Raw genomic sequence first — 26,723 nt, forward strand, 5'->3', positions numbered from 1 at the left:
GATTGGGGAGCACGAGGTGCTGAAGCATGCTGCCCTTTCCGCCTGCGAGGCCCTGGAGGTTGAAGGGGTTCAGTCAGGTAGCTCCCTGGGGAGCCGTTTGATCACGCTGAGCAACCAGATGCGCGAGTAGCTCCGAGGAGCGCTACACACGGGTGTCAAGCACGCGCTGGCCATCATCTCTTCTCACTATGTCGGCGTCGACCTCCTAGCCATCAGTGATGGGTATGTCCTGCCTGATGATGACGAGGAGGCTAACGCGGCGGTCACGAAGCTGATGGAGGCGGCGGAAGGCCCTGGCATGGCGTTGGCAATGCTCTTTGAAGAGGAGGTGGTTCCTCTCCTACCATCTGCCGATGCTGAAGGCCCTGAGCCTTGATCTGGGCCCCAGGGGCTATGTAAAAATAGAGTAGGAGTTATTTTTATATCATAACGCTTGTGGCCGTTGAGGCTTTTATTTCTGAAGTATTTGTGTTTCTTAGTTGTTTTTCTTATGTTTCCGAGCCTCTGCCCTCTGTTGCTCCTGATCAGATTTCGTTTGCAAAACACCCCCTTGGGGCCTAAGCCATCCCTTGGGCGAGAGGTAGTGAGGGAGTGACATAGCCTGAGGGCGTAGGCCGTCTCGCGACTCTACTGGCCTCTTGCTTAGGAAATAGACCTTGGTCCGAGGGGTTTTTACAACTGATTTGTCAGAGCCTGCTAGAGTCTTGGCGTAGGAATTTTTGCGAAAAACAACTGAAGAACGGTGCGTGGGACCTAGGGGGAGTCCCCCATCTAGCCCCCGAGGGAGGCTTGGTTCTGCCGAGGCAGAGCCGAGTCTCCCTTGTCGTGTTACTGTATTGCCGAGCCCTACAATGGGCTTAGGGGGTTTCTCGAAAAATTAGACCAACTAAAGAACGCTTTTTAATTGTATTTCGAGAAACGACATATACAATGCTTGGAAATTTAGGGATAAAAGCGTTGTAGCTGTTCTATGTTCCAAGCGTTGGTGAAGACTTCGCCCTTCTCGTTGGCCAGCTTGTAGGTCCCAGGCTTTAGTACCTAGGCGATGATGTATGGTCCTTCCCATAGTGGGGTCAGCTTGTGGTGGCCCTTGTTGCTCTGTGCTAGCCTCAACACCAGGTCGCCTACCTTCAAGTCTCGGCCTCGAACGCGTCGGGCCTGATAGCGCCGTAGGCTCTGCTGGTATTTAGCCGAGTGTAGTAGCGCGACGTCCCGGGCTTCCTCCAGTTGATCAAGGGCGTCCTCTCGGGTGGTGCGGTTACTTTGTTCGTTATAGGCTTGTAGCCTCGGGGAACCATATTCCAAGTCGGTGGGGAGGATGGCCTCGGCCCCATAGACTAGGAAGAAAGGCGTGAACCCCGTGGCTCGGCTTGGAGTGTTCCTCAGGCTCCAGATGACTGACGGGAGTTCGGCGAGCCATTTTTTGCCAAACTTTTTCAACCAGTTGTGAATCCTTGGCTTGAGGCCTTGTAGGATCATGTCGTTGGCACGCTCTACTTGGCCGTTGGTCCTTGGGTGTCCTATGGCCGACCAGGCCACACGGATGTGGTGGTCATCGCAAAACGTCAGGAACTTTTTGCCGGTGAACTGTGTCCCATTGTCGGTGATGATGGTGTTGGGGACCCCAAATCTATGGATAATGTCAGTGAAGAACAGCACCGCTTGCTCGGATTTGATTCGATTGATCAGACGAGCCTCGATCTATTTGGAGAACTTGTCGATTGATACCAGTAGATGGGTGTCGCCCCCGGGGGCCTTCTGTAGAGGCCTGACCATGTCGAGCCCCCACACGGCGAACGACCACGTGATGGGAATGGTTTGCAGGGCCAGGGCCGGGAGATGTGTCTGCTGAGCATAGTACCGGCATCCTTGGCAGGAGCGTACTAGCTTGGTAGCGTCGGCGACCGCCGTCGGCCAGTAGAACCCTTGGCGGAAAGCGTTCCCCACGAGCGTTCGAGGCGCCGCATGGTGCCCGCAGGTGCCTGCGTGCAAGTCCCAAAGCAGGGCTCGGCCCACCTCAGCAGTGATGCATCGTTGGAGGACACCTGAGGGACTTCGCCTATACAATTCGTCATTGTAGAGGGCGTAGGTCTTGGCTCGACGCGCAAGCCGTCGTGCTTCGATTCTGTCACCAGGAAGCTCCCCCCGATCAAGCCAATCGAGGAATAGGATTCACCAATCCACGTCCTGATTAGTCTGTGGAGGCTCGGTGTTGACTTCCATGACCTCGGGCTCGGTCGAGGGGGTCTCGATAGTGGAGGGGGCGTTGAGTTTTGCCATGGTTTCCACCGGTGGGCCCTCCTCTGTTACCAAGGTGTAGTTAATGGAAGGCCTGTGGAGGTCTCTGGCAAAGACGTTCGGGGGACCGGTGCTCGTGCCGAGGCCATCTTTGCTAGCTCGTCGGCGGCCTCGTTGTACTTCCACGCGACGTAATTTAGTTCGAGATCGTCAAACTTGTCTTCTAGGCGTCGTACCAACTTGCAGTAAGCCTCCATTTTGGGGTTGAGGCAATTTGACTCCTTCATCACTTGATCTATGACGAGCCTCGAGTCGCCCTAGACATCGAGGCGCCATGCCCCAAGTTCAATGGTGACTTGCAAGCCATTGATGAGGGCCTCGTACTCGGCCACGTTGTTGGAGGCGGCGAAGTGGAGTCGCACCATGTAGCGCATGTGTACTCTGAGGGGCGAAATGGAGAGCAGACCCGCGCCTGCCTTGGTCTTCATCAGGGATCCGTCGAAGTACAGGGTCCAGCACTTCGTCTGAATTTGAGTAGGTGGCAGTTGGGTGTCTATCCACTCAGCCACGAAATCGGCCAAAACCTAAGACTTGATCACTTTTCGAGGCGCAAAAGTCAAGGTTTCCCCCATAAGCTCGACGACCCACTTGACTATCCTGCCCGAGGCCTCCTGGTTATGAACTATCTCGCCCAGGGGGAAAGATGATACCACAGTCACTGGGTGTGACTCGAAGTAGTGATGCAATTTGCGTCGGGCCAGGACCATGGCGTAGACCAGCTTCTGGATGTGAGGGTAGCGTGCTTTGGTCTCGGAGAGCACCTCGCTGATGAAATAAATAGGACGTTGGGTGGGTAGAGCATGCCCCTCTTCCTGCCTCTCTACCACTACGGCAGCGCTGACCACTTGGGTCGTTGCGGCGACATAGAGTAAGAGGGCCTTGTCCCTGGCCGGGGGGTACCAGGACAGGAGGATTTGTGAGCAGCCTCTTGAGTCTGTCAAGGGCTTCTTCGGCCTTAGGGGTCCAAGAAAAATACTCAGATTTTCTCAAGAGTCGGTACAAAGGCAAACCTTTTTCGCCGAGGCGCGAGATGAAGCGGCTTAGGGCCACAAGGCATCCCATGACCCTCTGTACTCCCTTGAGGTCTCTGATTGGTCCCATGCTGGTTATGGCTGAGACCTTCTCTGGGTTGGCTTCGATGCTGCGTTTCGAGACTATGAACCCCAAGAGCATGCCTCGAGGGACCCCCGAACACACACTTCTTGGGATTGAGCTTGATGCCCTTCTCTCTAAGGCATTTGAAGGTTATTCCTCAAGTCGTCGATGAGATCCTTGGCTTTTCTGGTCTTGACCACGATGTCATCTACGTAGGCCTCGATGGTCCGCCCAATGTTGTCGCCAAAGACCTGGGTCATGCACCGCTGGTACGTGGCACCTGCGTTTCTGAGGCCGAAAGGCATAGTCACGTAGCAGTACATGCCGAATGGTGTGATGAAAGAAGTCACGAGCTGGTCTGATTCTTTCATCTTGATTTGATGGTAACCAGAATACGCATCAAGGAAAGACAAGGTCTCGCACCCTGCACTAGAATCAACGATTTGATCAATTCGGGGTAATGAAAAGGGGACTTTTGGACAGGCTTTGTTCAAACCAATGTAGTCTATGCACATTCTCCATTTCCCATTTTTCTTCTTGACTAACACGGGGTTAGCCAACCACTCTAGGTGGGACACTTCTTTGATGAATCCGGCCGTCAAGAGTTTCTGTATCTCCTCATCGATGGCCCTACGCTTTTCCTCGTCGAAGCAGCGCAGGCATTGTCTTGCCGGTCTAGATCCTGCCCGGATGTCTAGGGCATGCTCGACGACCTCCCTCGGTATGCCCGGCATGTCTGAGGGACTCCATGCGAATATGTCGGCGTTCTGCACGGAGAAAGTCGACGAGCACGGCTTCCTATTTGATGTCGAGGGTGGCGCTGATCCTCAGCGCTCGGTCGTCGAGGGCTAGGCGGGGTCGACCGGGACTGAGTTTGATGGCTTCCGCAGGCTCGAACGCCCCCGCGCGATGCTTGGAGTCAAGCGCCTCGCCACTGAGTTGGTCGAGGTGGGCGATGAGGGTCTCGGCCTCCGCAAGAGCCTCGGCGTACTCGATGCACTCAACGTCGCAGTCGTATGCATGTTTCGTACGTGGACTCAATCGTGATGATACCGCTGGGGCCTGGCATCTTGAGCTTGAGGTAGGTATAGTTGGGGACTGCCATGAACTTGGCGTAGCATGGCCGCCCCAGGATGGCGTGGTAGGCTCCCCCGAACCCGACTACCTCGAAGGTAAGGACTTCCTTGCGGTAGTTGGAGGGGGTGCCGAAGCAGACGAGAAGGTCGATGCGCCCAATGGGTCGCGTGCGCTTCCCTAGCATGATGCCGTGGAAGGGGGCGACGTCGCCTTGGAGCCTTAACCGGTCGATCTCCAAGAGCTCCAGGGTATTGACGTAGAGGATGTTGAGGCCGCTGCCTCCGTCCATCAACACCTTGGAGAGTCGGGTGTTGCCGATGATCGGGTCGATAACCAGTGGGTACTGCCCGGGATTCGGAACATGGTCAGGGTGGTCATCTTGATCGAAGGTGATCGCCTCCCAAGACCAGTTGAGGTACTGGGGGGTGGCCACCTTGATCGAGAAGACTTCTTAGCATTCCCTCTTGTGCTGCCATGCCGTAAGGCATGTCGAGGGTCCACCGAAGATCATGAATGCGTTACGTACCTCGAGGAACCCATCATCCTTGTCCTCATCCCGGTCGTCGGCGCCCTTCTGCTTGGCGTCGTCGTCGAGGAGCCTGAGCCTAGCGTAGTAACGTCGCAGCATGGAGCAATCCTCGAGGGCGTGCTTGACCGGGCCTTGGTGGTAAGGGCAGGGTTTCTTGAGCATGTCGTCGAAAGGCCTAGGGCCTCTGGGGCCTCGGGGATTCTTGCGTTCTGCGGCCCTCGACCAGATCGGCCTCCAGGACCTCCTGCTTCCCTAGGCGCCCCTTTTTCTTTCTCTTGGGGAGGTGGGAGGCCGAGGCCTCGGGGGCCTCGTCCCTCCGCTTTCCCTTGGTGTCGCTGTCGGGGAAGATGGCTCCGACAGCCTCCTCGCCCGAGGCGAAGTTGGTGGCGATGTCGAGGAGCGCAGCAGCGGAGCGTGGTACGTTCCGACCTAACTCTCGAACCAGGTCTCGGCAGGTGGTGCCAGAGAGGAAAGCCTGGACGATCTCCGAGTCGCCGACGCTGGGCAACTCGGTGCACTGTTTGGAGAAGCGCCGGATGAAGTCTCGGAGAGACTCGTCGGCTTCTGGCGATAGCTTTTAAGGTCCTAGGAGTTCCCTAGGGCGCACGTATGTGCCTTGGAAGTTCCCGACGAAGATCCTAACCAAGTCGCGCCAGTCGTGGATTTGTGAGGGAGGAAGGTGCTCGAGCCAGGCTCGCGCCTGAGTCTGACAAAAGCAAGGGGAGGTTGTAGGATGATGAGCAGGTCATCGTCCACGCCACCTAGCTGGCAGGCCAGGCGGTAATCGGCAAGCCAGAGTTTGGGGTTGGTCTCGCCGCTATATTTTGCGAGATTGGCTGGTTGCCGAAAACGGGTCAGGAAAAGGACAGCGCGGATGGCCCTGCTGAAGACCCTGAGGGCCTGGCGATTCAGGAGAAGGACTGCGGTCCTCCTCGCTATCATAGCGACCACCTCGTGTGGGTGGTAGCCCTGAGCGGGCCCCTCATTGTCGTGGCATCGTCGCCTGCTGACCACCTCATGATCTCCCTACACCTCGCGTCGATTGCCGAGGCGGTCCAGAAGCATGGGGACCCTATGGGCTATCAGGTGCTTGAGCGGGCTTGGGACGAGCCGGGGCTTCCCTATCCTACCGAGGCGGTGCCGCGGGTAGGTTCGAGATGCCCCCGTGCCGTCGGGAGGCGGAACTCTCGGCCTGCTGAACCACGGCGGTCTCTAGGTGATCCGGAGCTCGCCGTGGACCCACCGCCCCTCCGTGGTAGAAGGCTCGAGCATTGCGTGGACCAGCATTGCCGCAGCCGCGACGTTCTGGCTAGCGCGATTGAAGGACTGGGGGGTTTGCTCACTCCCTTCGTGTCGTCATGGATGCGGTGATGCACATCGTGGGCCCTACCGTCGGGCTCCTCCACCTTCGCCGCGACCCCAGTCGCTGTTCATGTTCGATAGAGTCTCGAAGCTGCTGTAGAAGAAGTTGGTCCTTGTTGACCTTGGGCCTAGAGCTCACGGAGTTGTTCCAGGGTCTGGGCCGTTAGGTCGCGCAAGGGCGGGATCTCGTTTTGTGCGGCCGGTAGGACAATGCGTGGAGGTGTGACGGTGCCTGACCTGGGCAAAGTGGGGAGCGGCTACCTGCCCCCTCGTCCTCCTCACCTGCTCTTGGCATCCCAGAGCCCGACGTGAAAACACTCGCGAGTGGGGTCGTAGGTGCCTTCATCGTCGGAGTCAGAAGTAGCCGAAGCAGTAGTCGCTTGCGGCCAAGAACTGACGCATAGCCCTAGGGTCATAGGAGTCTAGAGAAATCCACTTCGGGCCTATGCCTCGTCCGTCCTCTGAGGAGTCGGCAGTGGGTGCTCAGGTCGAGAGCGAAGCGCTGGCGGCTGTTCTGAGGGATCCTCGTGAGCAGCAGTGTAAGCGTAGGCGTAAGAGGCGGCGGCATTTCTCAACCCAAAGGGGTATGGGGATGGTGCCGTCGCCAGACTCTGCTCCCCGGGATCGGCTCCTCAGGTAGTGGTGGAGCGGAGCTTGATGACTGGGCATCGCTGTGTGCCACCGGCGATTTTCCTTTTATCCAAGCTCAGGCTAGATAGGTCCCCAGCCAGGGACCCTGTGCCAACAGCTGATCGTAGGATATCGGCGGGGAGCGGCATGCCGCCCCAGATTTCGCGTAGCGTCAGGGTGGTCTTACTCGCGTCGTGCCTGGCGAGCGCGGCGAGAGTGGCCGCCCGGGCGCCGCCTGCGCCTGGGCTGCCGATGCGTGACTTCATCGTTGGTTGGTGGGGCTTGAGGAGTGAGGAGTACCATGTCATACTCATGCCCTAGAGACATAAACTCTAGGCTCCCAAACCAAACCATCGTGCCGAGACGCAATGGTCATACCGGGTCTGCCATTCGGAACCTGCTGGGATGACAAAACTGACACGTAGAGGCCCCTACCTGGCGCGCCAACTGTCGGTGTTTCAGACCGGGGGGTCCTCAACCAACCAGTGAATTTGAACTGTGTGCCCCTAATCTCGGATGGTGATGCAAAGAGACACAAGGTTTATACTAGTTCAGGCAATTGATGCCCTACGTCCAGTCTGAGAGATCGATCTTGTATTCCTTGCACCAAAGTGCTTGTAGTAGTGGGTTATAAGCTAGGGGAGAGAGGGAGCTAGTCCCAGGTCTTGGCAAGGTGTCGTGTGGGCCGCTTGAGACGTTGTTCTCAGGCGGCTAAGATGTGTGCGTGTGTGTGTGTGTCACAAGGTGTTCTTCTCTTCCAGTTTCTTGTCTAAGTGGCCTAAGTCCTCTCATTTTATAGTTGAAGGGAGGACAAGGACAGTACATGTGTTAACTATACGGCGTCGTGCCAATAGGGGCAGTGTGTCCAAGCCCTATGGCCTGTTCCTGTGGCAGCGTGGTCGTCAGAGTGGTCCGTCCTTGGAGCACTGGGGTGGCATGCTAGTCCCATCCAATCCTGTGCGTCGTGGGAGCCCCGGGATTGCCTCGGAGTGGGTGCAGTGGTGGACGTGCAAGCCGCTGTGGATGGACCGCTCGCGAGGCTGAGACTTGGTCGGCGCCGAGGCTGCACCGTAGTGGGGGGTCTCGGCGGACACAGACCCCGAGATAGCCGAGTCCTTGGTGCACAGTGCCGAGGCCCTAAGAGGGCGGTTGATCTGGTGCACTGGCTTGGAGGCAGTGATGACCCAGGCCAAGTTATCCGTGCGATGTTGTTTTTGAGGCGGGGATCGCGGGACACAGTCCAGTGTGGGCACTGATCGTGGGCACAGTGTCAGAACACAGTGGCCGGTAATCCCCGCCGGGCCCTGTCCTAGCCAGTATGGCGCTGATGCGATCTCAGGTCCCGTCGGCCATTCTGTAGCGTCAAGCCATCGTCCGGCTGAGATTGCGGGAGTGGTTGAAGTATTAATGAGACATGACGTGCTGTCGAGAAGACCGGCCGAGGCAAGGGCGATGGACTATGGATAAGCTGGCCTTGCGCGATACAGAGAATGAGGCCTTGCGCGAGATGGAGAGCGGAGCCTCGCGCGAGGCGGAGATCGTGTTCCCTGCCGAGGCCTTCCGTGGAGAGCCTCGCGCGAGGCGGAGATTGTGTCAGGATGCTGAGACCCCCTACGCGAGGCTCGAGGTGAGGCGGAGGGCCTGGTGGGCTCGGACATGGCGGAGAGGGGTCCATGGCTTACCTTCTAGCTTTGTTTTTTATGGGACTTTAGCGACCTATTTGATGTTCGCTCGGGGTACCCCGTTCTAAGGTACCCGACAGAACGGTACGACCAGCTCGTGATCTATGGCCATCTAACTTCTTCTCCTCATACCTTGCACGAGCCACCTCTGCAGCATGTTCCCCGCTGCAACCAATCCCTTCATGTATAAAATGCAATCAGTTAGCAACGCGATTATATTACATTTAAAACCAGGCAACAAAAAAAGGTTTTCAAGCACTCACTGGCACATAATGTAGCAACATGCTTATTCAAGACCTGCATCTGTACTCTTGTCTCCTCCCTTGCCTCATTCCTTGCCCTCTCCTCCTTTAACGTCATTCACCTCTCCAATCCCCATTTGTTAAGCCCAACATCGATCGGGTTACAAATACCGCGCTGTCTAGTAAACTCACGCATCTTTTCTTTGTGATGTTTAACGAATAGGTTGACGTAGTCAGGTCCATATCCCCTCTTCCGTGCAATTAGTTGCCTCTTCTTCAGTTCATCTAAGAACTTAGCTTGACCATCATAACATTCCCAACTGCATTTCCTAGTGCTCTGTTCAAAAAAATAGGGGCTCTTACGTTTGTACCCTTGTTTTGTATCGAAATTGTGATTTTGCCCCTATTTTTTTGACTTTGTGAATTTACCCCTACTGTGCCATCCATGAAGCATCAGTTTGCCCCTGCTCCGTCATCCACCCCTAACGGTGTTAAACTTTGTACAAAAGGACATGAATGCCTATGCGATTTTGTCCCTGTTTGTTATGCCTAATTGTGATTTTACTCTGATTTGGAATTAGAGTTTTTTATTGTATGTTGACAATTGATTAAATTTGGTCAAATATATTTGGCACAACTTGTAATTATTTGAACTCAGATTTAATATTGATAAATATTCAAAACTATTTATGCAGAGCTCATCATTTGGCATCTGGAGTACATTGTGATCAATGAACTCTCCACGCGCTAAGCCTATCAAAGCATAAATGAAGAGAACTCCTTGCCAATCCTCAGATACCCACTCCTAGCACATGCCCTGAGGCCAATCACAACAGTCATAGAATCTAGCCCCGGACCATGGCAACTCCTCATCTGCGACACCAACCTCATCACCTCGCCGTCGTTCCCCGCCTTCAAATTTCCTGCCGCAACCGCATTCCAGGTGACAATGTTCGCCCCAGGAACCCATTGTAGCGGATCCAGAAACTCATTAAATGTCTTCTTGTAGAATTCATTGTACTCAGTTTTCGCAACTTCCTTTGGATTCCTCATCTGCATGGAACAAAATAACCAACTTCCATATCTCCAACAGCAAATGGAAACCTAAGTCTGTAAATGTACTTATCTGACATACTTGACATGACTTAGCTAGGAATATTTAGATCATGGTAGCACATAAATTGGGGTCAGCTTACCCATATGGGCTTCGTTTCATTAGCCAATTCCCAGTCCCAGTATTTCTCGATTATAGTTTTCTTCTTTTTCTGCTTTTCACCCTATAACAGAAGAGGATACATGTAGGGTGATATAGCAGTAACAGAGAGACCGAACTCGAACTCAAATAACTCACACAGAACTAACCTCAGTAGCCTCTTCACCTTCTTTTGATTCTTCCTCCTCTTCAACCTGTTTAGATAAGGAATATAGGTATAGATGCAAATACAATAATTGTAGCAGAAGGAAGCAGAATTACAATAAACCATATCACGATCCTACCTCAACTGTTCTTGATTTCTCCTGCCATGTACATATGGGGAATGAGACAAACTGCGAATAGTTCTTAACTAAGCCTTGAATCCTCACAGGGTCAGCAAACTCGTATTTGTCATCATCCTGAAACAAGAAGGCAATAAGAATTCTGCTAGAGTGTAGAGATCATATAGAAAGAGTTTTAAAGTTTCTTACTCTCAAATAAAGAGTAATCTGTGTTCCACGTGTCAGCATTTTCTCAGGATCAGTTTCTTCCTTGATTACGTAACAGCTGCTGTCAGCCTCTGCTTCCCACACATACTGCTAGAGTGTAGAGTTCATCTTTAGTCATTCCAATGCCAGTATCTCTGTAGCATTCACAAAATGAGTCTGAATAATGATTTTAATCACATCTGATAAATTAAAATGGTGACTGACAATGGTTTAATGAACAACTTACGTGATAGTGACTGTCCCAGCCTCAAGTCAGGTTTAATCCTTATCACCAAGTCACCACCATCAACCAACACAAAAGGATCCATTACACTAAGGAATCTCAGCTTATCCAGTGCATCACTCGCGTTACTGGATGGCAACAAAAATTGTGTTAGAGTTCAGTTGTTCAGGAGGTGTAGAAATGCAGTTTGTGAATAGCAGCAATTCATCCTTGGTCATAAGAACAAGTCAATTCAATTGTGCACGCCAAGAAGATGACTGACCTTACAAGTTCACGGAGAAATACTTCCTTGTGGCTGTACAAACTGTGTACAATTAAGTCCAGCAAGCGGCTAACCTGCAGGGCATAGAGAAACGCTACATAAACACAGAAGCGTTCAATTGCAGATTCCATGAAGACAAGCAGAATTCTGTTAATCGCGAAACACGAATTTGGCCACAGCCCAACAGCAAAGTGCAACAGCATACTGAATGAGCGAATGTAGCACACAAGTGACAATTCATGTACCCCAATCCCAAATTCCCGAATTCAATAGCTCACCTCAGCCTGGTACTCGAACTTCTCGCCGGCCGTCTCCTCCTCGCCGGCAGGCTTCTCGGCGACGACGGCGTCGCACCTCACCCCGACCATCCTCCGCCTCGCGGCCTCCCATCTTACCCCTACCACGCACCTCGCGGCGGCGCCCCTGCCCTGCGGCACGAGCGCGGCCCGTGGAAGACTCCGGGACGACGAGCTCGGCAGTAGTGCGGCCGCCGGGACGGGAGCCTGCGTGGGGAGGAGGAGCGGAGGAAGGAGGGGAGGAGGCGGCGCGGAGACACGCTGCTAGGTGCCACCGGGAGCCGTGGCCAGGCGCCGCTGGGAGCCGCGGCAAGGCACCGGAGCCGCTCCGCCCGCCCCTGCAGCCACGAAGCCGGGCGCCTAGAGGAAGAAGACGACCCGCGGCCGGGCGCCGCCGGGACCTGCAGGCGGACGCCGCCGGTGAGCCACGGCAGGGCGCTGTCGCCGCCGCCCGGCGCGCGCACGCCGACCCGTGGGCGGGTGCTACGGCCTCCCCGCGCCCGCACCTTGGAGCCGCGACCGGGAGGCAGCCCTGCGTCTTGGAAGCAACCCCTCCCTGTGCTCGAACCTGGAGTCGTGGCCTTTGTTTGGGACGAGGAGATAAGGACGAGGGGCACTATAGTCATTTGGCCTTTGTTTTTCCGATTTATAATTTTTTTAATTCGTTTAATCCATGTCTATCTGACGGACGTCAGAAGCAGGGGCAAACGGACCTTTCAGTTCAAAATAACAGGGGTAAAAACACAAAGTTGAAAAGGAAGGACAAAATCACAATTAGCTTACTGGACAGGGGTAAGAACACCATTTTCCCCAAAAAATATTATATCATATATGTCTTAGCAAAACAAACAAAATACGATTTCATGTTTACCAGAAAAATAACGAACCTCATCATACTCAATCATATGGCCGCAATAATGGCCTATTCCAAGCTCCGAAGGGAGTAGGTCATAGTTGGATTTTATACCACATTCGCACATGATAGGAGGTGCTTTGTAGATTATCCGTTCTTTCTTCTTTTCCTTAACCATCTGCGGTTCTTCCGGCCATTGGTTCTTAGGACCATACAACCACTCCTTGAAACGACACTTCGCCATTGAATACACCTAAATAATAAGACATTAGTACATTAACACATATAGCTCAAGATTTTAACGCATATACTTTGCACTTATTTCATGCTTGTTTGGACACATAAACTCCAACGTATTCTCTGGGTTTATCACAGCTCGATCTCTGCAATCGCACAGAGGAGGTTCTTTGAGTCGTCTAATTACGGCTAGATGTTTCTCCTTAGCCGTCATTGCCGGAGGGTTAGGGGGGTGGAACCCACCGCTTGAAGCGCTCACGTGGATGTCTCCCTCTAAACCAATCGTCGAAAAAGAGGTACCTAGATTAAACTTGTCTGCACCATCAATCCACTGAAAGAAAAAGCACCTCTCATGGTACTACACAACGAGATTCCAACAAAATATTAGTACCATACTTAAACAAATAAAGAAAAATGATAGTACAAATAATTTCTTACATTAAACCGACTACATATGTAGAAGCAACGCGCGACTATGTTCGGATGTTTCGATTGAAAAACATGAGCCGGCAAACCACAGTCACAGTTAGGGACAGGAAGGTCAGGAGGAACGGGGGCATCTTTGCTAGACGCGTCGGGGTATAATTCTCGAGGACGACCCCGTTTTCGCCAAAACTCCTCCCGAAACATTTCTTGCATCTAACAAAACGGATGTAATTTAACAAACATAAATAAAAACATCACAAAAAATATCAATGAGAACCATAACTACAATACAACCAATTTCGTTCTAAGAACCAAAAGCAGTTAACATTATACCCTAAACCTAGGGTTTCTCATTTCATCCACAACAATGAATCCATAACATAACTACATGTGGCTTGGTTTGATAGCTTTTTCCACGTCTTGGAATCAATCTACGGTTGTATAATACATATATTGAGGGATACAATGAAACTATAAGTAATGACGATTCTTAGGTTCAAAAATCCGACTAATATGTACCGAATCGATGCGAAAAAATAAAGAGGTGAGCGAGTATACCTTGCTCTCAAAGATCTATGGATCAAATCAAGGTTTTCAAGGTCCAATATGTCGATTTGTGAGGTAGGGTGAAGTGGGGAGAGAAAAACCCGAGAGGGAGGAGAAAGAAGAGGAAGAACGCTCGGGGAAGAAGGTTGGGCTGGGGTTAAATGCAGGGGGCTCGACGCCAGTCACTCTGGCGCCGAGCCCCCTGGCAGGCCATTTCCCCGTGCCCAGGAGCTCGGCGCCAGAGACGGTGGCGCCGAGCCAAAGGTCCATTTCCAGAATTCTTTCCGCCAGGGATCTATTTATGAGAAACTTTAAAAAAAAAAGGGGCAAATAATAAAAAATTCGGCACAAACCGAACACACGAAAGGCCGCATCCATCAAGTCGTTTCCCAACCGCTTCCATCCAACTCCGCTGCGGTCGGGTCGAGCCATGGCGAAGCGATCGGTATCCCGAGCCCAGATACCCTCCCGTCGATCGAAGCGGCGACCGAGTGCCCTTCTCGATGCACCTCGCCCCTGCTCAGCCGCCCAGATATCATCCTGGTCTGCTAACCTCTCGTGGGGGATGAAACGCAGGCGCACCGCGCGTCCAGACAGGTATGTGGGACAATTGGAATAACGTTTTAAAAAAAAAAAAAATCTAATCCGTTCAGTAGCAGCGAAAGAAGGGACTGGGCGAACCTTGGAGATGGACCGGCCGGCCTGATCGCGGAGCTCGTCCTAGCAAAAGACGTGGCTGACTACGTCCGCTTCCGCGCGGCGTGCCGCGCGTGGCGGCTGTGCTCACCGGATCCGCGATCGCAGCGCTGCTTCGGTGATAGCCGCTACCACCCCCGCTGCCGCCGCTGCCGCCGCTTCCTTAACCTCACCACCGGCGAGTGTATCCGGATGGACCTCCCGGAGCTGGAGGAGCACGCGTTGCTCGCGCTCACCCCCGAGGGCCTCATCCTGCTGCTCAACGAGCCCACTCGTGTTGTCCGCCTGCTTAACCCGCTCACACGCCAGCTCATCGATCTGCCGCCGGTGACCGCACTGCTGACACCGGAGTGGCAGCTTGACGGGCATCTAGGAAAGACTATTGAGGTCCATGGCGCTAGCATTGTCGATGCCTCCACGGTGGTAGTCAGCTTCAAGTGGCCCGAAGTATTCGTTGTCGCTAAGCCCGGCGACGAGGGCTGGACCTTGGTTGACAACAGGAGCTTCGAATCAGTTTTACCATCTGCAGGTCGCTTATATTGTGCCACCCGCAGGGGTGTCGAGGTTCTGAACGCCAACACAGATGAGGGGGAGACGCCAAGGCTGCTGACGGCCATCGACTGGGGCAGGTCATTACATATGAATGCAATGACGAATGATAGTCTTTACCTGGTGGATAACGCTGGGGACTTGATGATGGTGCACCGCATGATGCGATGGGATACCCATGAAGATGACTACAAGAGGAAGTGGGCGGTGTACAAGGTGGATCTGGACAGCGGCGTCCTTATTCCGGCCAAGAGTTTCTGTGGACGGGCGGTGTTCATGGGCTGATACCGCGGGTCTGTATACACAGAGGGTCGGGTGTTTGCGAGACATGTCTCACCCGAGTGTCACGGCGTCTTAAAACACTCGAATCCTAACAACAAAGTAATCGGGTGACACATCCTAGCTAATCACTCGATTCCTATAGCCGTTGGATCCAAATCTAACGATGCAGAATCAAATAATAAAATAACAAAAAATTGCCAGATAATTACTATGGAATGCAAATTGTCAGAAATTCAAAAGAAAAAGCAGATAAAACATACCGACAACAAATAAAAAAGGCAGAAAAATAACCAGATAATTTCGATGGAAACCAAATTTGAAGATTTCAAAGAGAAACAAATAAATCAAAAAGTTGTTGTGAAAAAATAAATCATACAGACAAACAAAAATGAGCAAAAAAAAGATCAGAGAAGTGTTCAAGTAATCCAAATGGACATTGTCATTTACAAATAATAAATTTACACCAATTAAACATAGAATTTACATCATACACATGTAGCAAAATATGGTCTAATAAAATATAATATGCAACTAATATCAGGAACAATGGCCACCCCTGCCCATTCTTCTCTTTCTCTCTGCTGAATGGTGGGCTCAGCAGTTGTTGCTTTTAAGGCACAGGGTCACGATCTCCAACACCGGTGCAGGGGTGATGCTTGTGTGTCGGATGGTTTCAACGGTTGGAGTCCCGTTCGTTCAACGAATTTTAGAAGAATCTAGATAAATTTTAAAGAATTTGTAAAAAAAAAATATTATTTCGAATGAAAAAAATAGATTAAATCATATTTAAGAACACACAAACACGGCCTAAAGAGATGCGGCGCGTGGGCCCAGGCAGGGCGCTGCACTCCCTCACGCGCCCAGGCGTGAGCATCCATGGTGGATCTGACGTGCAGGACGAAATCGAGTGAGCGCGGATCAAAAAAACACTCGAACAAGTATAAGTATAATCAGCCTGTTCGTTTTGTCGTAAATGATCGTGAATTATTTACTACTAGCTAGTTTAGTTAGTTTGGTGTAAAAGAAAAATACTATTCTAACTTATAATCCACGATTGTATACGACCGTATAAGTCCAACCGATTGCTGTATACCGCACGGTTTCTGTACCACTAGACGCCTTTGATATCGCTGCCGATACTCTCTACTTCAGGTACGAGTGTCGTGGTGATGCCACGTACACTCTTGGGAGCGGAGAAACCACTTACTACCGCGATTTCATCGTGGAAGCCTGCGAGTGCGATGAAACTGACGAACCTTGCAACCACAGCATGGACTATGAATGACAGGGGCCTTTGGACATCGCCCCGTTTGCTCGAAGGAATTTTGGAGGGATTTGAAAGAATTTATGAGAGAAAAACACTGTTCCGGATAAAAAAAGAAGTGGATCAAGCCAGACTTAAGAGCACGCGAACGGCGACATCGTGAGCTGCCTATGCGACTGTATTCAAGGTATAGGCAAGGAACTTGCTTGAGCGACGATGCGCGCTCAGTTATTTATTGGGATAATTGTCTATTGGACATCTAAAGTGATGATTATTTGTTGGCGGACACCTACTTTGGAGCATTTTACCAGAAGACACTCTAGTTCGGTGAAATTAGGCCACAGGACACCGCGGACCGGTTGCAGCCGGTTAAGGAGAGAGAACAGCGGTGAAATGACATTCTTGCCCCTGTTGTTTTTTCTTCCCCTCTCCCTTTCTCTTTTTTTCTGTTTCCTGTCCCCGCCACCCTCTCTGCCTCCCGCACCCGCCGTCACGCATCACGCCGTCGCGACGCCTGTGCCTCCGGCGGCCCGCTTCGGCGCCGCGCCCCAGCCTCGCGCCTCCGGTGGGCCGCACCTCTGCCGACATGGACGGCAGACGCTTGTACACCCTAGACCCGAGGTGCTACAGCTTCTTCTGCTGTGTCTTCACGGTCTTGCTGATGATTATGTAGTTCCATCGCTGCTGCACGTACACGGCGGTAGCTAGAGCGACGGCCACGAGCTGGATCGCCACGTCGCCGAACCGGGAGTAGAAGTCCAGATCGTGTTCACGAACTCGTACTCCTCGGTGAAGTAGGGGTTGATGGCCAGCGCCTTGATGTAGTCATACAGGTGCGGCAGCAGCCGCACCACCGTCATGCCGACGTAGTAGCTCTTCTTCAGCGGCCTGCAGTTGATCCGCCACACCACGTTGCCGATCACCTGCAGGAGCAGGAAGAAGTCCTGCGCCATGCCGATGTACTCCTCCAGCGTCACCGCCCACTCCCGCAGCGCGTGCGTCTTCCTGCGCGCGTCCATGTACGACCCGTCGTCCCGCACCGGCCGGCTGTACACGTTCACGTATTGCGCCGCCAGGACCACCACGAAGCCCACCAGGTGCACGCCGAGGCTGTAGACGAGCACCTTTCGGTCGCTCGGCACGCGGCCGAGCTCCAGCGGCAACCGTGTCAGCCGCTGGATGCGCGACCGCCACCTTCTGCGCCAGCCGGAGCGTCAGTAGGAACACGGCGAGGATGAGGATCTTGACGATGCAGTCGATGGTCCAATACAGACTGCTCTTGTCCACCTCCTACCACGGCGGCACGACGACGTCGTCGGAGCCCGTGGCGATGCGGGCGAACAGGGCCTCGGCGCCGGTGATCAGTGGCACGCTGTATCCGACCGCCTGCACGCCCAGCATCAGTAGCGTCATGTACGGCATCACATCCGTGTTCACCTTGATGTACATTAGTTGACTCAGCTCCACGACGATGGCCGCCACCAGAGCATCAGCGACGGTGGGTGCGGGAGGCGGAGAGGGTGGCGGGGACGGGAAACAGAAAAAACCAGAGAAAGGGAGAGAGGAAGAAGAAAGCGGCAGGGGCAAGAATGTCATTTCACCGCTGTTCTCTCTCCTCAACCGGCTGCAACCGGTCCGCGGTGTCCTGTGGCATAATTTCACCGAACCAGAGCGTCTTCTGGCAAAATGCTCCAAAGTGGGTGTCCACCAGCAAAGGGCCATCACTTTGGATGTCCAACAGACAATTATCCCTTATTTATTTGTACCGTGTGGCGTGCCGCCAATAAGGGGGTTTTGTGAATTATGATATTGTAATCTTTTTTTTTCTGTGATGTAATCTTTTTTTTTCCTGTGATATTATAATCTGTCTTTTTTATGTGATGTTGTAGTCTATGTTTTTTTCCTGAAAATTCTCGCTTGGGACTAATAATGCTGTTTTGAAGACAGGCGCTCCTTATTTTTTCTTTGGGTTGTGAGAAACCAAATCATATCAGCTTGAAACCATGAATATTACATGATTAAAATCCTCCTCAACGTTGAGATTTTGGGCTTCACGAAACGTGATCAAAACCCTCCACGTTGAGACTTTGGGCCGTGCCGGCCCGTAGCTCAAGAGAAGCCCAGCTGGAGGTGCCTAGCCAGTTCGAACCGGATTGCAGCTTTCTGGCTGGGAATAGACGGCGACCACTGCCTCGACGGCGACGGCAGCGACGGCCACCATTCCCTTCCAATCCCCCGCACACCGGTCCATGGCGTCGTGCGTAGCCGCGATGACGCTCGCCGGCTCCCGACCTGCGTCTCACGCCCCTGGCCCCGTGGCGGCCAGCTACAGTGGCCACGAGCAGCTTAGCTTCCATCGCCGCGGCGCTCGCGCTCGGGTCATCAGCGCCTCTCACCGCCGGACGCACCATCCCTCTTTCGTGGCTGAGGTGGGCATATCACATAGCTCTCGAGTTTGCAGCGTTTGTTGCCTTACTGGCACGGTGGGTTTCATGTAGGATGAGGGGGTTCTGGAGTGGCTGAGGGGCGCGGCCGCGGCGCTCGCCATCGTAGCCCAGATTTCCGTGTCGCTGCCGGTGAATGCGGTGCTTTACTCACCTGACACGAAGGTGCCGAGGACCGGGGAGCTGGCCCTGAGGAGGGCGATCCCCGCTAACCCGAACATGAAGGCTATACAGGTTTACCTGCTCCTCAGGATTTGCATGTAGGTTTGCTTATTCGATTCTTCCGTCTGGGCGTTGCCTTACATTGCTGCATTTGGCAGGAATCGCTGGAGGATATTTCCTATTTGTTGAGGATACCACAGAGGAAGCCATACGGTTCCATGGAGAGCGATGTGAAGAAGTCCATGAAAGTAAATTGTCTGTCTCCATGGCATGTTATTATTTTTTTCCTGGTTGCTCTTCAGAGTTCAGAGTAACTAATTCCTGGAGCTATCCAGACTGATGGCACATGCTTGATCTGGGCATTGGCCTTTTGCAGTGCACTTGCCAGTTCCACTTGATAGGATTGCACTTCATACATATACCACTCTGTGCTCTTGTGCAGATAGCAATGGACAACAAGGAGGCGATCCTGGGAAGCATTCCTGCAGAGCATAAGGAGGAGGGTGCCAAGCTATATACTTCACTACTCGAAGAGAAGGTAACTAAAAAATGCTAAGGGTGCAAAATGTAGTTCACGGAACAAACATGAACCCATTTTTTTTACCTGTATTTAGCCATGATCTTTATTCTTGTTGCATGATCTAAGCTATTTCACATCATCTGCAGGGTGGTTTTCAGACTCTCTTGAAATATATTAAGGAGAATGACCCTGACAAACTTTCTATAGCACTTGCTTCGTCACTTGATACTGTTGCTGAATTGGAGCTGCTACAGGTACCTCCGTGAACCCATAGACTGTTTGATAGAATTTAGACATTGCTTAGAATAAGGAATTCGGTTCCAGTGACCATTCTGATTACTTGAAACGTTATTTCCCCCCTTTGAATAGGCTCCTGGTCTGTCCTTTCTCCTGCCCCAACAGTACTTAGAATATCCAAGGTGACACTTTCTTGATTTTCTCTTAAGCTCTAAATTCTATTTCTGTCATGCTTGCAATTTTTTTTTCATAATTGTTTTTCTTTTTCCAACTAAACTAGCACAGGTTCTGGATCATAACTTTGCTGAATGTAGTTGATATGGAATTCGATCATGCAGGGCATAGTTATATACATATGTTCAGTGCAGGGGTTAAGCATGAGAATACCAACTGCTTGAGCTGCTTGATGTTAGTGATAAGGGATCGAGGCTGCCCTATAGAAATTTAATTTGAAATCTACACGTGCGTTGCAAAACCTCATCTAATTCTATATTGCAGTGTTCAATGATAATAACAACATCAATTTACCACTATTTTCACACTGTTCTGATATCAAGTCTGCTAGTGCAAAACACTTGCTAGTTATTTTATAACCATGTCCATTGAACATAGATTGTCTGTGAGTTGCTAAAAATTTTGTTGCCGTCATATAGGATTTGAAATGGTTGAAGTTCAGTTAGTGGTTGGTAGAATGGGTGACAACATCGTTCCTTTTGAATTTCTCAGTATCAGTGTTAAATCCTTATCACAGTTAATTTTGAGTACATTAAGAATAAACTGCACAACATGTTTCGCAAAAAATGTAGATGTAGGATCTAATGTCAATTGAAATGTTCAGCTTCTGGGGGTGTTTGCGTAAATTGAGCATGCAGTTCTACAATGTCTGACAAACGATTTTTTATGAAATTTAGTTTAAACAGCTTGCTATTAATAGGCTAACAGGAAGAGGAGTTGTTGAATTCACAGTTGAAAAAGGTGATGGTTCAACATTCTTTCCAACTGGTGGCGGTGAACCGAAAAGTGTTGCTACGATTCAGGTAGATAACAGTGGCATCACAAAGTTGTAGTCCATGGAAAGCTATTAATCTGCAGTTTTTACTCAAAACTTTTCTAGCATTTTTTCCCCACACCGTTTGTTCTGAGAATAATCTGTTGTACTTTTGTAAGTGTTGTAATGGATCTAATAGTTGTGCATAAACTTCACTCTTCTGATGCGTTAATTATAAGACCTATAGACATAGTAGTTGCTGCTACAATTTGTCATGCCATCTGGAGAATTATGATGGGTGCTGGTTGTTTACTAATGTAGGTCATTATTGATGGGTACTCTGCCCCACTGACTGCTGGAAACTTTGCAAAATTGGTAAGGTAGCTTGACTCTGACCCCATCTTATTGTTTGCTCCTGGTTGTTTTGGGGAAATTCCCAAATTGTAAACTTTTATTCTCACTCCTTTCTTGGAACAATAATGGTACTTACTTTGACCACTATAAAACACAAAAGTACTAAGTTTGTCAAGCAAAAATGATATTAGCATATGAAGATCTCTTCAGTAGCTTTTAGTAGCAAATGTTTAGAAAAAATAAACAAAAGACGTGTATTAAAGACGATGTCCAAAACAACAGGTAAAAGAACGGCGGGTGTGAACAAAAAAATATCTTTATTGAAGAGGGGTTTTCCAGAATCTTACTGTAACGTATTTACAATTCTTGAAGTTTTACTTTACGAGTTCTTTGTTCTTATTACCAGTTCTCATTCAATGTAGCAACCTTCCTTCAGGTCTTGGATGGGGCATATGACGGGGTAACACTTAAATGTGCAAGCCAGGCAATTATTGCTGATAATGAGACTGGAAAAAACGGGTATACTGTTCCATTAGAGGTCAAGCCAGCAGGACAATTCGAACCATTGTACAGAACTCCACTAAGCATTCAGGTCAGTCACTCTCCTAGACTGGTTTAGTGGCGATGGAAGTTTAAGCATATATCTCTGTTCTTTAGGTGAAGGTCTCCTCTGCTGTAATTCATTTCTTTTGCTTCATCTATTCTAGGATGGAGAATTGCCAGTCCTGCCGATGTCGGTCTATGGTGCTGTTGCCATGGCACATAGTGTGGATTCAGATGAATACTCCTCACCAACACAGTTCTTTTTCTATCTTTATGACAAGAGAAACGTGAGTAACAAAATGGCCAGAATTATATATTTTTACAATCCAATTTAAAGATCAAATTTGAGTGTACTTTGTTGAATAGTGTACCTACTTTAAACCATATTTGCTTTTCTTTAAACATAAAGCTGAATATAGGTATTCAGATAACAGATCAGACTCTGCCAGGTCATACAAAGGGTTTGAATGCCCAGTCTACTAATATAATAAGTAACAAGTCGCTTCTCCAGCCTGTAATAATCTGTAGAAGCATGAATTGTGTATAGATATGTGAGTTAATATGTTTCTCTTTCTTTTCTGTAGTCTGGCTTAGGAGGAATATCGTTTGATGAGGGACAATTTTCAGTTTTCGGGTAAGTCGTGACTGATTTCATTACGTGAACATTGAGTAGCAAAATTGATCTATTCCATTGTGAATAAGGACGCTGTAAGAAATTTTATGCTTATATCCAAACAATTGCAGGTATACCACGGATGGAAGAGATGTTCTGTCCCAGATTAAGACCGGAGATAAAATTCGTTCTGCCAAGCTTGTACAGGGCAGAGAACGCCTTGTGCTGCCATCGATAGCCCCCGAAGAGAGCTGATATTATCGACCCCAAGTATTTGCAGCATTCTTTTACACTGATCAGGCAACCAACATTTTGTATATCCAAGCCACTAAACTTGACCAGACAGTTTATAGTCAAATACGGAGTATATATAGCATATATAAGAATCGTTGTACATGGAACCATTTTTCTTGTGTAATCGATACATCGGATTCTGAACAGCCTGGAATGCTTATTCGACAGGTATGTCACGGTGCCAGGGAGTTGCCGGCGGTGTGCATCTCTCGTTGAGCCAGGCCAGGATGTCGCCACGGACACGCTCGATGTTCTCGTCCGGTTCCCCAAATAGCAAGGAGTGGAGCATCCCGTCGTATATCTTGATAGTCTTGTCCTTGCTGGCGGCGGCGGCGTACAGGGCGCGGCTGACTTCCGGGTCGGTAACCTCGTCGGCGCTGCCGTGCACGACAAGGAACGGGATGCTGACCTCGCCGAGGCGCTTGGCCAGCTCGTCGGTGGCACGCAACAGCTCGACGACGGTGCCGAGCCTGGGGCGGCCGTTGTAGCGCACAGGGTTGCGCGCTGCAATGATGCGCTTGGCGGGCACCTTGACGGACTTCTCGATGAGGTCGGCGGTGGGAACGATGGCGGCCGTGGGCGCGAACCGCGCGACGAAGGTGAGAATTTCCGGCAGCGGCCACGGCGGGCGGATCCGGTCGGAGATCCTGCACATGGGCGCGACGAGGACCGCCCCCGCCCACTCCTCCGGCCGCGTGCGGAGGTGGATGAGCAAGCAGATGGCCCCGCCCATGGACTCCCCGAAGAGGAAGCAGGGCAGGCCCGCGTGCTCCTCCCTCGCCTTGACGGCGCGGAAGAAGGCGAGGAGGTCGGCGACGGCGGCGTCGAGGTCGGGCACGAAGGCGCGGAGGCCGTGGGAGCGGCCGTGGCCCGGGAGGTCGGCCGCGAAGCAGGCGAACCCGGACCGCGCGAGGAAGACCGCCGTGGACTGAAACGTCCAGCTGACGTCGTTGCCGTAGCCGTGGACCATGAAGACGAGCGCCCTGGGCCGCTCGGGCGCGCGGGGCCTCCACGCGCGCGTGAAGAGCCGCCGGGCGCCCGCCTCGGGCGTGCTGAAGTAGGAGGGCTCGCCCTCCGCGCCGTGCGCCGCGTAGAACTCCGCCTCCGTGGCCGGGTGCTCGCCCCAGAAGTGGACGGCCGGCGCCGGCGCGTCCCCCTCCGCCTGCATGGTGGAGATCAGAGTTTGGTCCCGGACGTTGGCGTGGGGGGGTTGGTGTGCGGCGGTGTGTGTGTGTGGATGGGGAAGCAAGGAACTACTGGTGGCCGGCGAGTGGGGGAGTCGCTGGTCGCTGCTAGGCTGCCAGTTGCGTCGGGGCAGGGGAAGGGGGGGCGTTTGGATGCGGGACGGGGAAATCGCTCGGTTCGTTGCGGGTAGGTGGAACGGCTCGTGCCGCGGCCCACGGGTCCACGTGGTATACTATTCGTTCATAGCTGGCCCATGCAGGGAACATTAACTCGTGTACCGACATTAGGGCCAATAAACCTTTTGATTTTTGGTCTATGATGAAAAACATTGATTCTAGGAATAGATAGAGCATATAAGAGCCATGTCGCTCCATCACCTGATTCTCAGTATCTGCGTTATTTTCTTTTGATGAAGGAGTGGCAGAATTTAGCAGAAAACAAGTTCCATTAAACGGAGCGTTTTCAAAGTGTGAAAATGGGTAGGATAGGACCGAAGCTGTAGATAATACAGTCACAAAAAAAAGGGTGTAGATAATACTATAGCCGCAACAAAGAGCCCAATTAGCAATGGATGGCCGTATGAATAGATAATAGTGTAGCTACAAACAAGAGCCCAATTAGCAACGACCTATCACCTATTCGTGGGCTGCACATGACACCGGTGCTTAGGCCGCCTATCTCGGATCAGTTTTCTTTGCGCAGCATGCAAATTGCAGTGCATGTTGCTCGATCATGCTGGATATAAAAAGTTAACGAAATGATCAAGTGATCATAGTACCATGTCTCCTAACATTAAAAACACATCGTTAAATTCTAAAGAAGGTCATGTTTGGCTTACCCCATATTCGGCTTGTTCGGCTTCTTTTTTCAGCCGGAACAGTATTTTTCTCTCACACCAATTCAGACGAAACAGTGTTTTCCAGCCAAGTTTCGGACCAGCGAACGGGGTCTTTGACATGGTGGATAGGTTTCACTTGCTGAGCTAGGCTCAATTTGCAATCCGGGACAGGTGCTATTGGGCTGCAGCATCCCCAGTGCCCATGTATCTTGAAGCAATCCATCCATGTGTTTGCAACATATTTATGAACAGCTATGGAACCAAAATTTTCACTTCATCTGCCCTGGATAAATCAATTTCTATAGCTGTCTTAAGTAAAAAAAATAAGTTTGACTAAATCATAAATTTATAGAAAAGAGTGTCAATATTTATGACACTAAATTGGTATCATTAGATACACCACAATATATTTTGTACAATATGATCATTTGGTGTCATAAATATTTATGTTCTATTTTATAAATTCGGGTAAACATTAAAAAAAGATAATTTTAGAAATTTATTTATTTAGGAATGGAGAGGGAGTACATTATGGCACCGGTCTAGTTAGTAGTTACATAGGTACCCATATGATCCAACATGTATGAGCTACATGATCTTCATAGTCATGCTTTGGACGAAAATCTTAGCGTTAGTGGTAATTAATTCGGCTGGACGGTGTCGGACTAGAACAGGCATGGCCGCAGTGGCGCACCCATCTTTTTTTGCTCACCCGACAGGTGGTCCATCCGGTGGATCGGCAGGTACATCTACCTCTCGTATCTGATCCAATCCCCTCCGCTCGCTCTTTATTCATCCAACCCCTTTTGTCACACAAAGAAATTAATTAAAGCTGAAGAAAATTAAGGCCACCAGAAGGCCAGAACAGGACGGAGATGAGTACAGGGCACGTCCTTCGTCCCCAAATTAAAAGGAGTACAGTTTACAGTGCTGCTTACCTGAACTTCAGGCGTGCTGCTGCTACCCATATGGTTTTGGTGCACCGCATACACTGTTTCACGTTAAAGAAGCATGGCAATGCACAGTTGACAGCGATAGATAATGATAACTACATCCAGCAAACTTTATTTGTAATAATAATAATAGTGACCGTGAAACAAGCTGCTAATAATAAGTACTCCCAAGACCAGCTGGGCCAAAGATCTGATGCTTCCTACGCATCGCGCGTGCACACTTCACTGGAGCACAAACTGCAGAGAGTCATGGGACGGACCACACAAATCCATGCGTGGATGCAGCAAGGCAAGCACGGCTAGCTATACGTAGCAGAGTATTATTCAAAGGGCGGCGCGAGACGAGACGACTGATCGAGCTACTAGAGCCACCTTCGCCGGCGCGTGGGGGGGTACGTGTTCAGGGAGTGGCCGCGCCGGGGAGGGAGGGGTTGGGGACCTCGAAGCCGGGGTTGGGCACCCAGGTGTCGTCGGCGCCGGGCATGAACTGCCCGTGGACGGCGGCGGGGATGCTGTGGTCCAGCCCGCCGATATCCGGGATGTAGTGGCTGCCGATCTCGTAGCGCCCCAGCCCCGGGATCAGCACCGTCCCCTCGTGCAGCGTGTCCGGCCGCTTCACGTCCTCCGCCGCCGCCGACACGGCCTGCTGCTGCGTGGGGACGGGGCGCGTCGCGGAGCACGCCACTGCTGCGGCCAGAACCACGAGGACGACGACCAGAACTGACGACGACCTGGCCATGCTGACGATCTGCTGGCTGCTGCTGCTGCTGCTAGTGCTAGCTACCTGCTGGCGACTATCGCTAGTCGATCGATCTACCGATCGTAGGTTGCTGACTTGCTGTAGCTTTCGTGGTGTGAGTGTGACACTGCCGGGTGACGCCGCGCCCGGGCTTACATATATAGGCCGAGCGGACGAGCGGGAGCACGATGACGCGACCGGTGGAGGCGTCAGGCGTGGAGCGAGAGCGATCGAGCGGGCGGCCGGGGCGGGAAAAGGCGGTGCGTTTAATTCGTGCCCGGCCGCCTCTTGGCACGCCTCACTCCCGCTCCCGGGCTAGGCGACATGCGTTCATTACGCTGCCACACTTTGCCAGCGGCGTTCGTTGGCCGTGCGATCGAGCTGGGTCGATCGATCGGATCGGCGTTGGATGATCCGTGATTCCGTGCGTGTTAGTGGACGTGTAGGTGAGTCGTCGTCGGCGTGTTGTTGGCTACTTACCGTTCGACGGCGACGGATCCGCATCGACCGGGGCCCCGGCCTGGCCGCGCTCCCCTTCCGCTTCCGTGGCTATTGATTGGGAGGTGGCAGTCACGGTCGCGCGGCCTAGTTTCCAACCAC

The 26,723-nt window shown here is 51.6% G+C and overlaps 3 protein-coding genes and 2 pseudogenes across 5 annotated transcripts; 2 read left to right on the forward strand and 3 right to left on the reverse strand.

Moving 5' to 3' along the window:
- Window positions 1-9,671: 9,671 nt before the first annotated feature.
- On the reverse strand, window positions 9,672-11,731 carry LOC136549055 (heat shock protein 90-5, chloroplastic-like; annotated as a pseudogene).
- Window positions 11,732-14,027: 2,296 nt separating this feature from the next.
- On the forward strand, window positions 14,028-16,274 carry LOC136549056 (uncharacterized; annotated as a pseudogene).
- A 2,116-nt stretch (window positions 16,275-18,390) lies between these two features.
- On the forward strand, window positions 18,391-22,554 carry LOC136550289 (peptidyl-prolyl cis-trans isomerase CYP37, chloroplastic-like). The gene is made up of 12 exons (XM_066541814.1): window positions 18,391-18,682; window positions 18,752-18,931; window positions 19,018-19,107; window positions 19,302-19,397; window positions 19,526-19,633; window positions 19,749-19,798; window positions 20,551-20,653; window positions 20,926-20,979; window positions 21,395-21,550; window positions 21,666-21,788; window positions 22,086-22,135; window positions 22,246-22,554. Exons 1-12 carry the CDS (start codon window positions 18,503-18,505, stop codon window positions 22,367-22,369), a joined length of 1,314 nt encoding a protein of 437 aa, XP_066397911.1. The 5' UTR covers window positions 18,391-18,502; the 3' UTR covers window positions 22,370-22,554.
- An 11-nt stretch (window positions 22,555-22,565) lies between these two features.
- LOC136550290 (caffeoylshikimate esterase-like) lies at window positions 22,566-25,502 on the reverse strand. Of its 3 annotated transcripts, none has more exons than XM_066541815.1 (3): window positions 25,370-25,502; window positions 25,144-25,234; window positions 22,566-23,570 (listed from the first exon to the last, which is right to left on the reverse strand). In XM_066541815.1, the coding sequence occupies exons 1-3, from the start codon at window positions 25,417-25,419 to the stop codon at window positions 22,566-22,568; spliced, it is 1,146 nt and encodes a 381-aa protein (XP_066397912.1). In that variant the 5' UTR covers window positions 25,420-25,502. The 3 variants fall into 3 exon arrangements, with proteins under 3 accessions (XP_066397912.1, XP_066397914.1, XP_066397913.1); XM_066541817.1 differs by having other exon boundaries at window positions 24,432-25,234; window positions 25,370-25,412; XM_066541816.1 differs by lacking the exon at window positions 25,370-25,502 and having other exon boundaries at window positions 24,432-25,326.
- On the reverse strand, window positions 25,471-26,250 carry LOC136550291 (putative cell wall protein). Its single transcript, XM_066541818.1, has one exon. It carries the CDS (start codon window positions 26,121-26,123, stop codon window positions 25,785-25,787), a length of 339 nt encoding a protein of 112 aa, XP_066397915.1. The 5' UTR covers window positions 26,124-26,250; the 3' UTR covers window positions 25,471-25,784.
- Between the last annotated feature and the right edge of the window lie 473 nt (window positions 26,251-26,723).

This window comes from Miscanthus floridulus, chromosome 4 (assembly GCF_019320115.1).
Source record: "Miscanthus floridulus cultivar M001 chromosome 4, ASM1932011v1, whole genome shotgun sequence".
In the NCBI taxonomy this organism is placed as follows: domain Eukaryota; kingdom Viridiplantae; phylum Streptophyta; class Magnoliopsida; order Poales; family Poaceae; genus Miscanthus; species Miscanthus floridulus.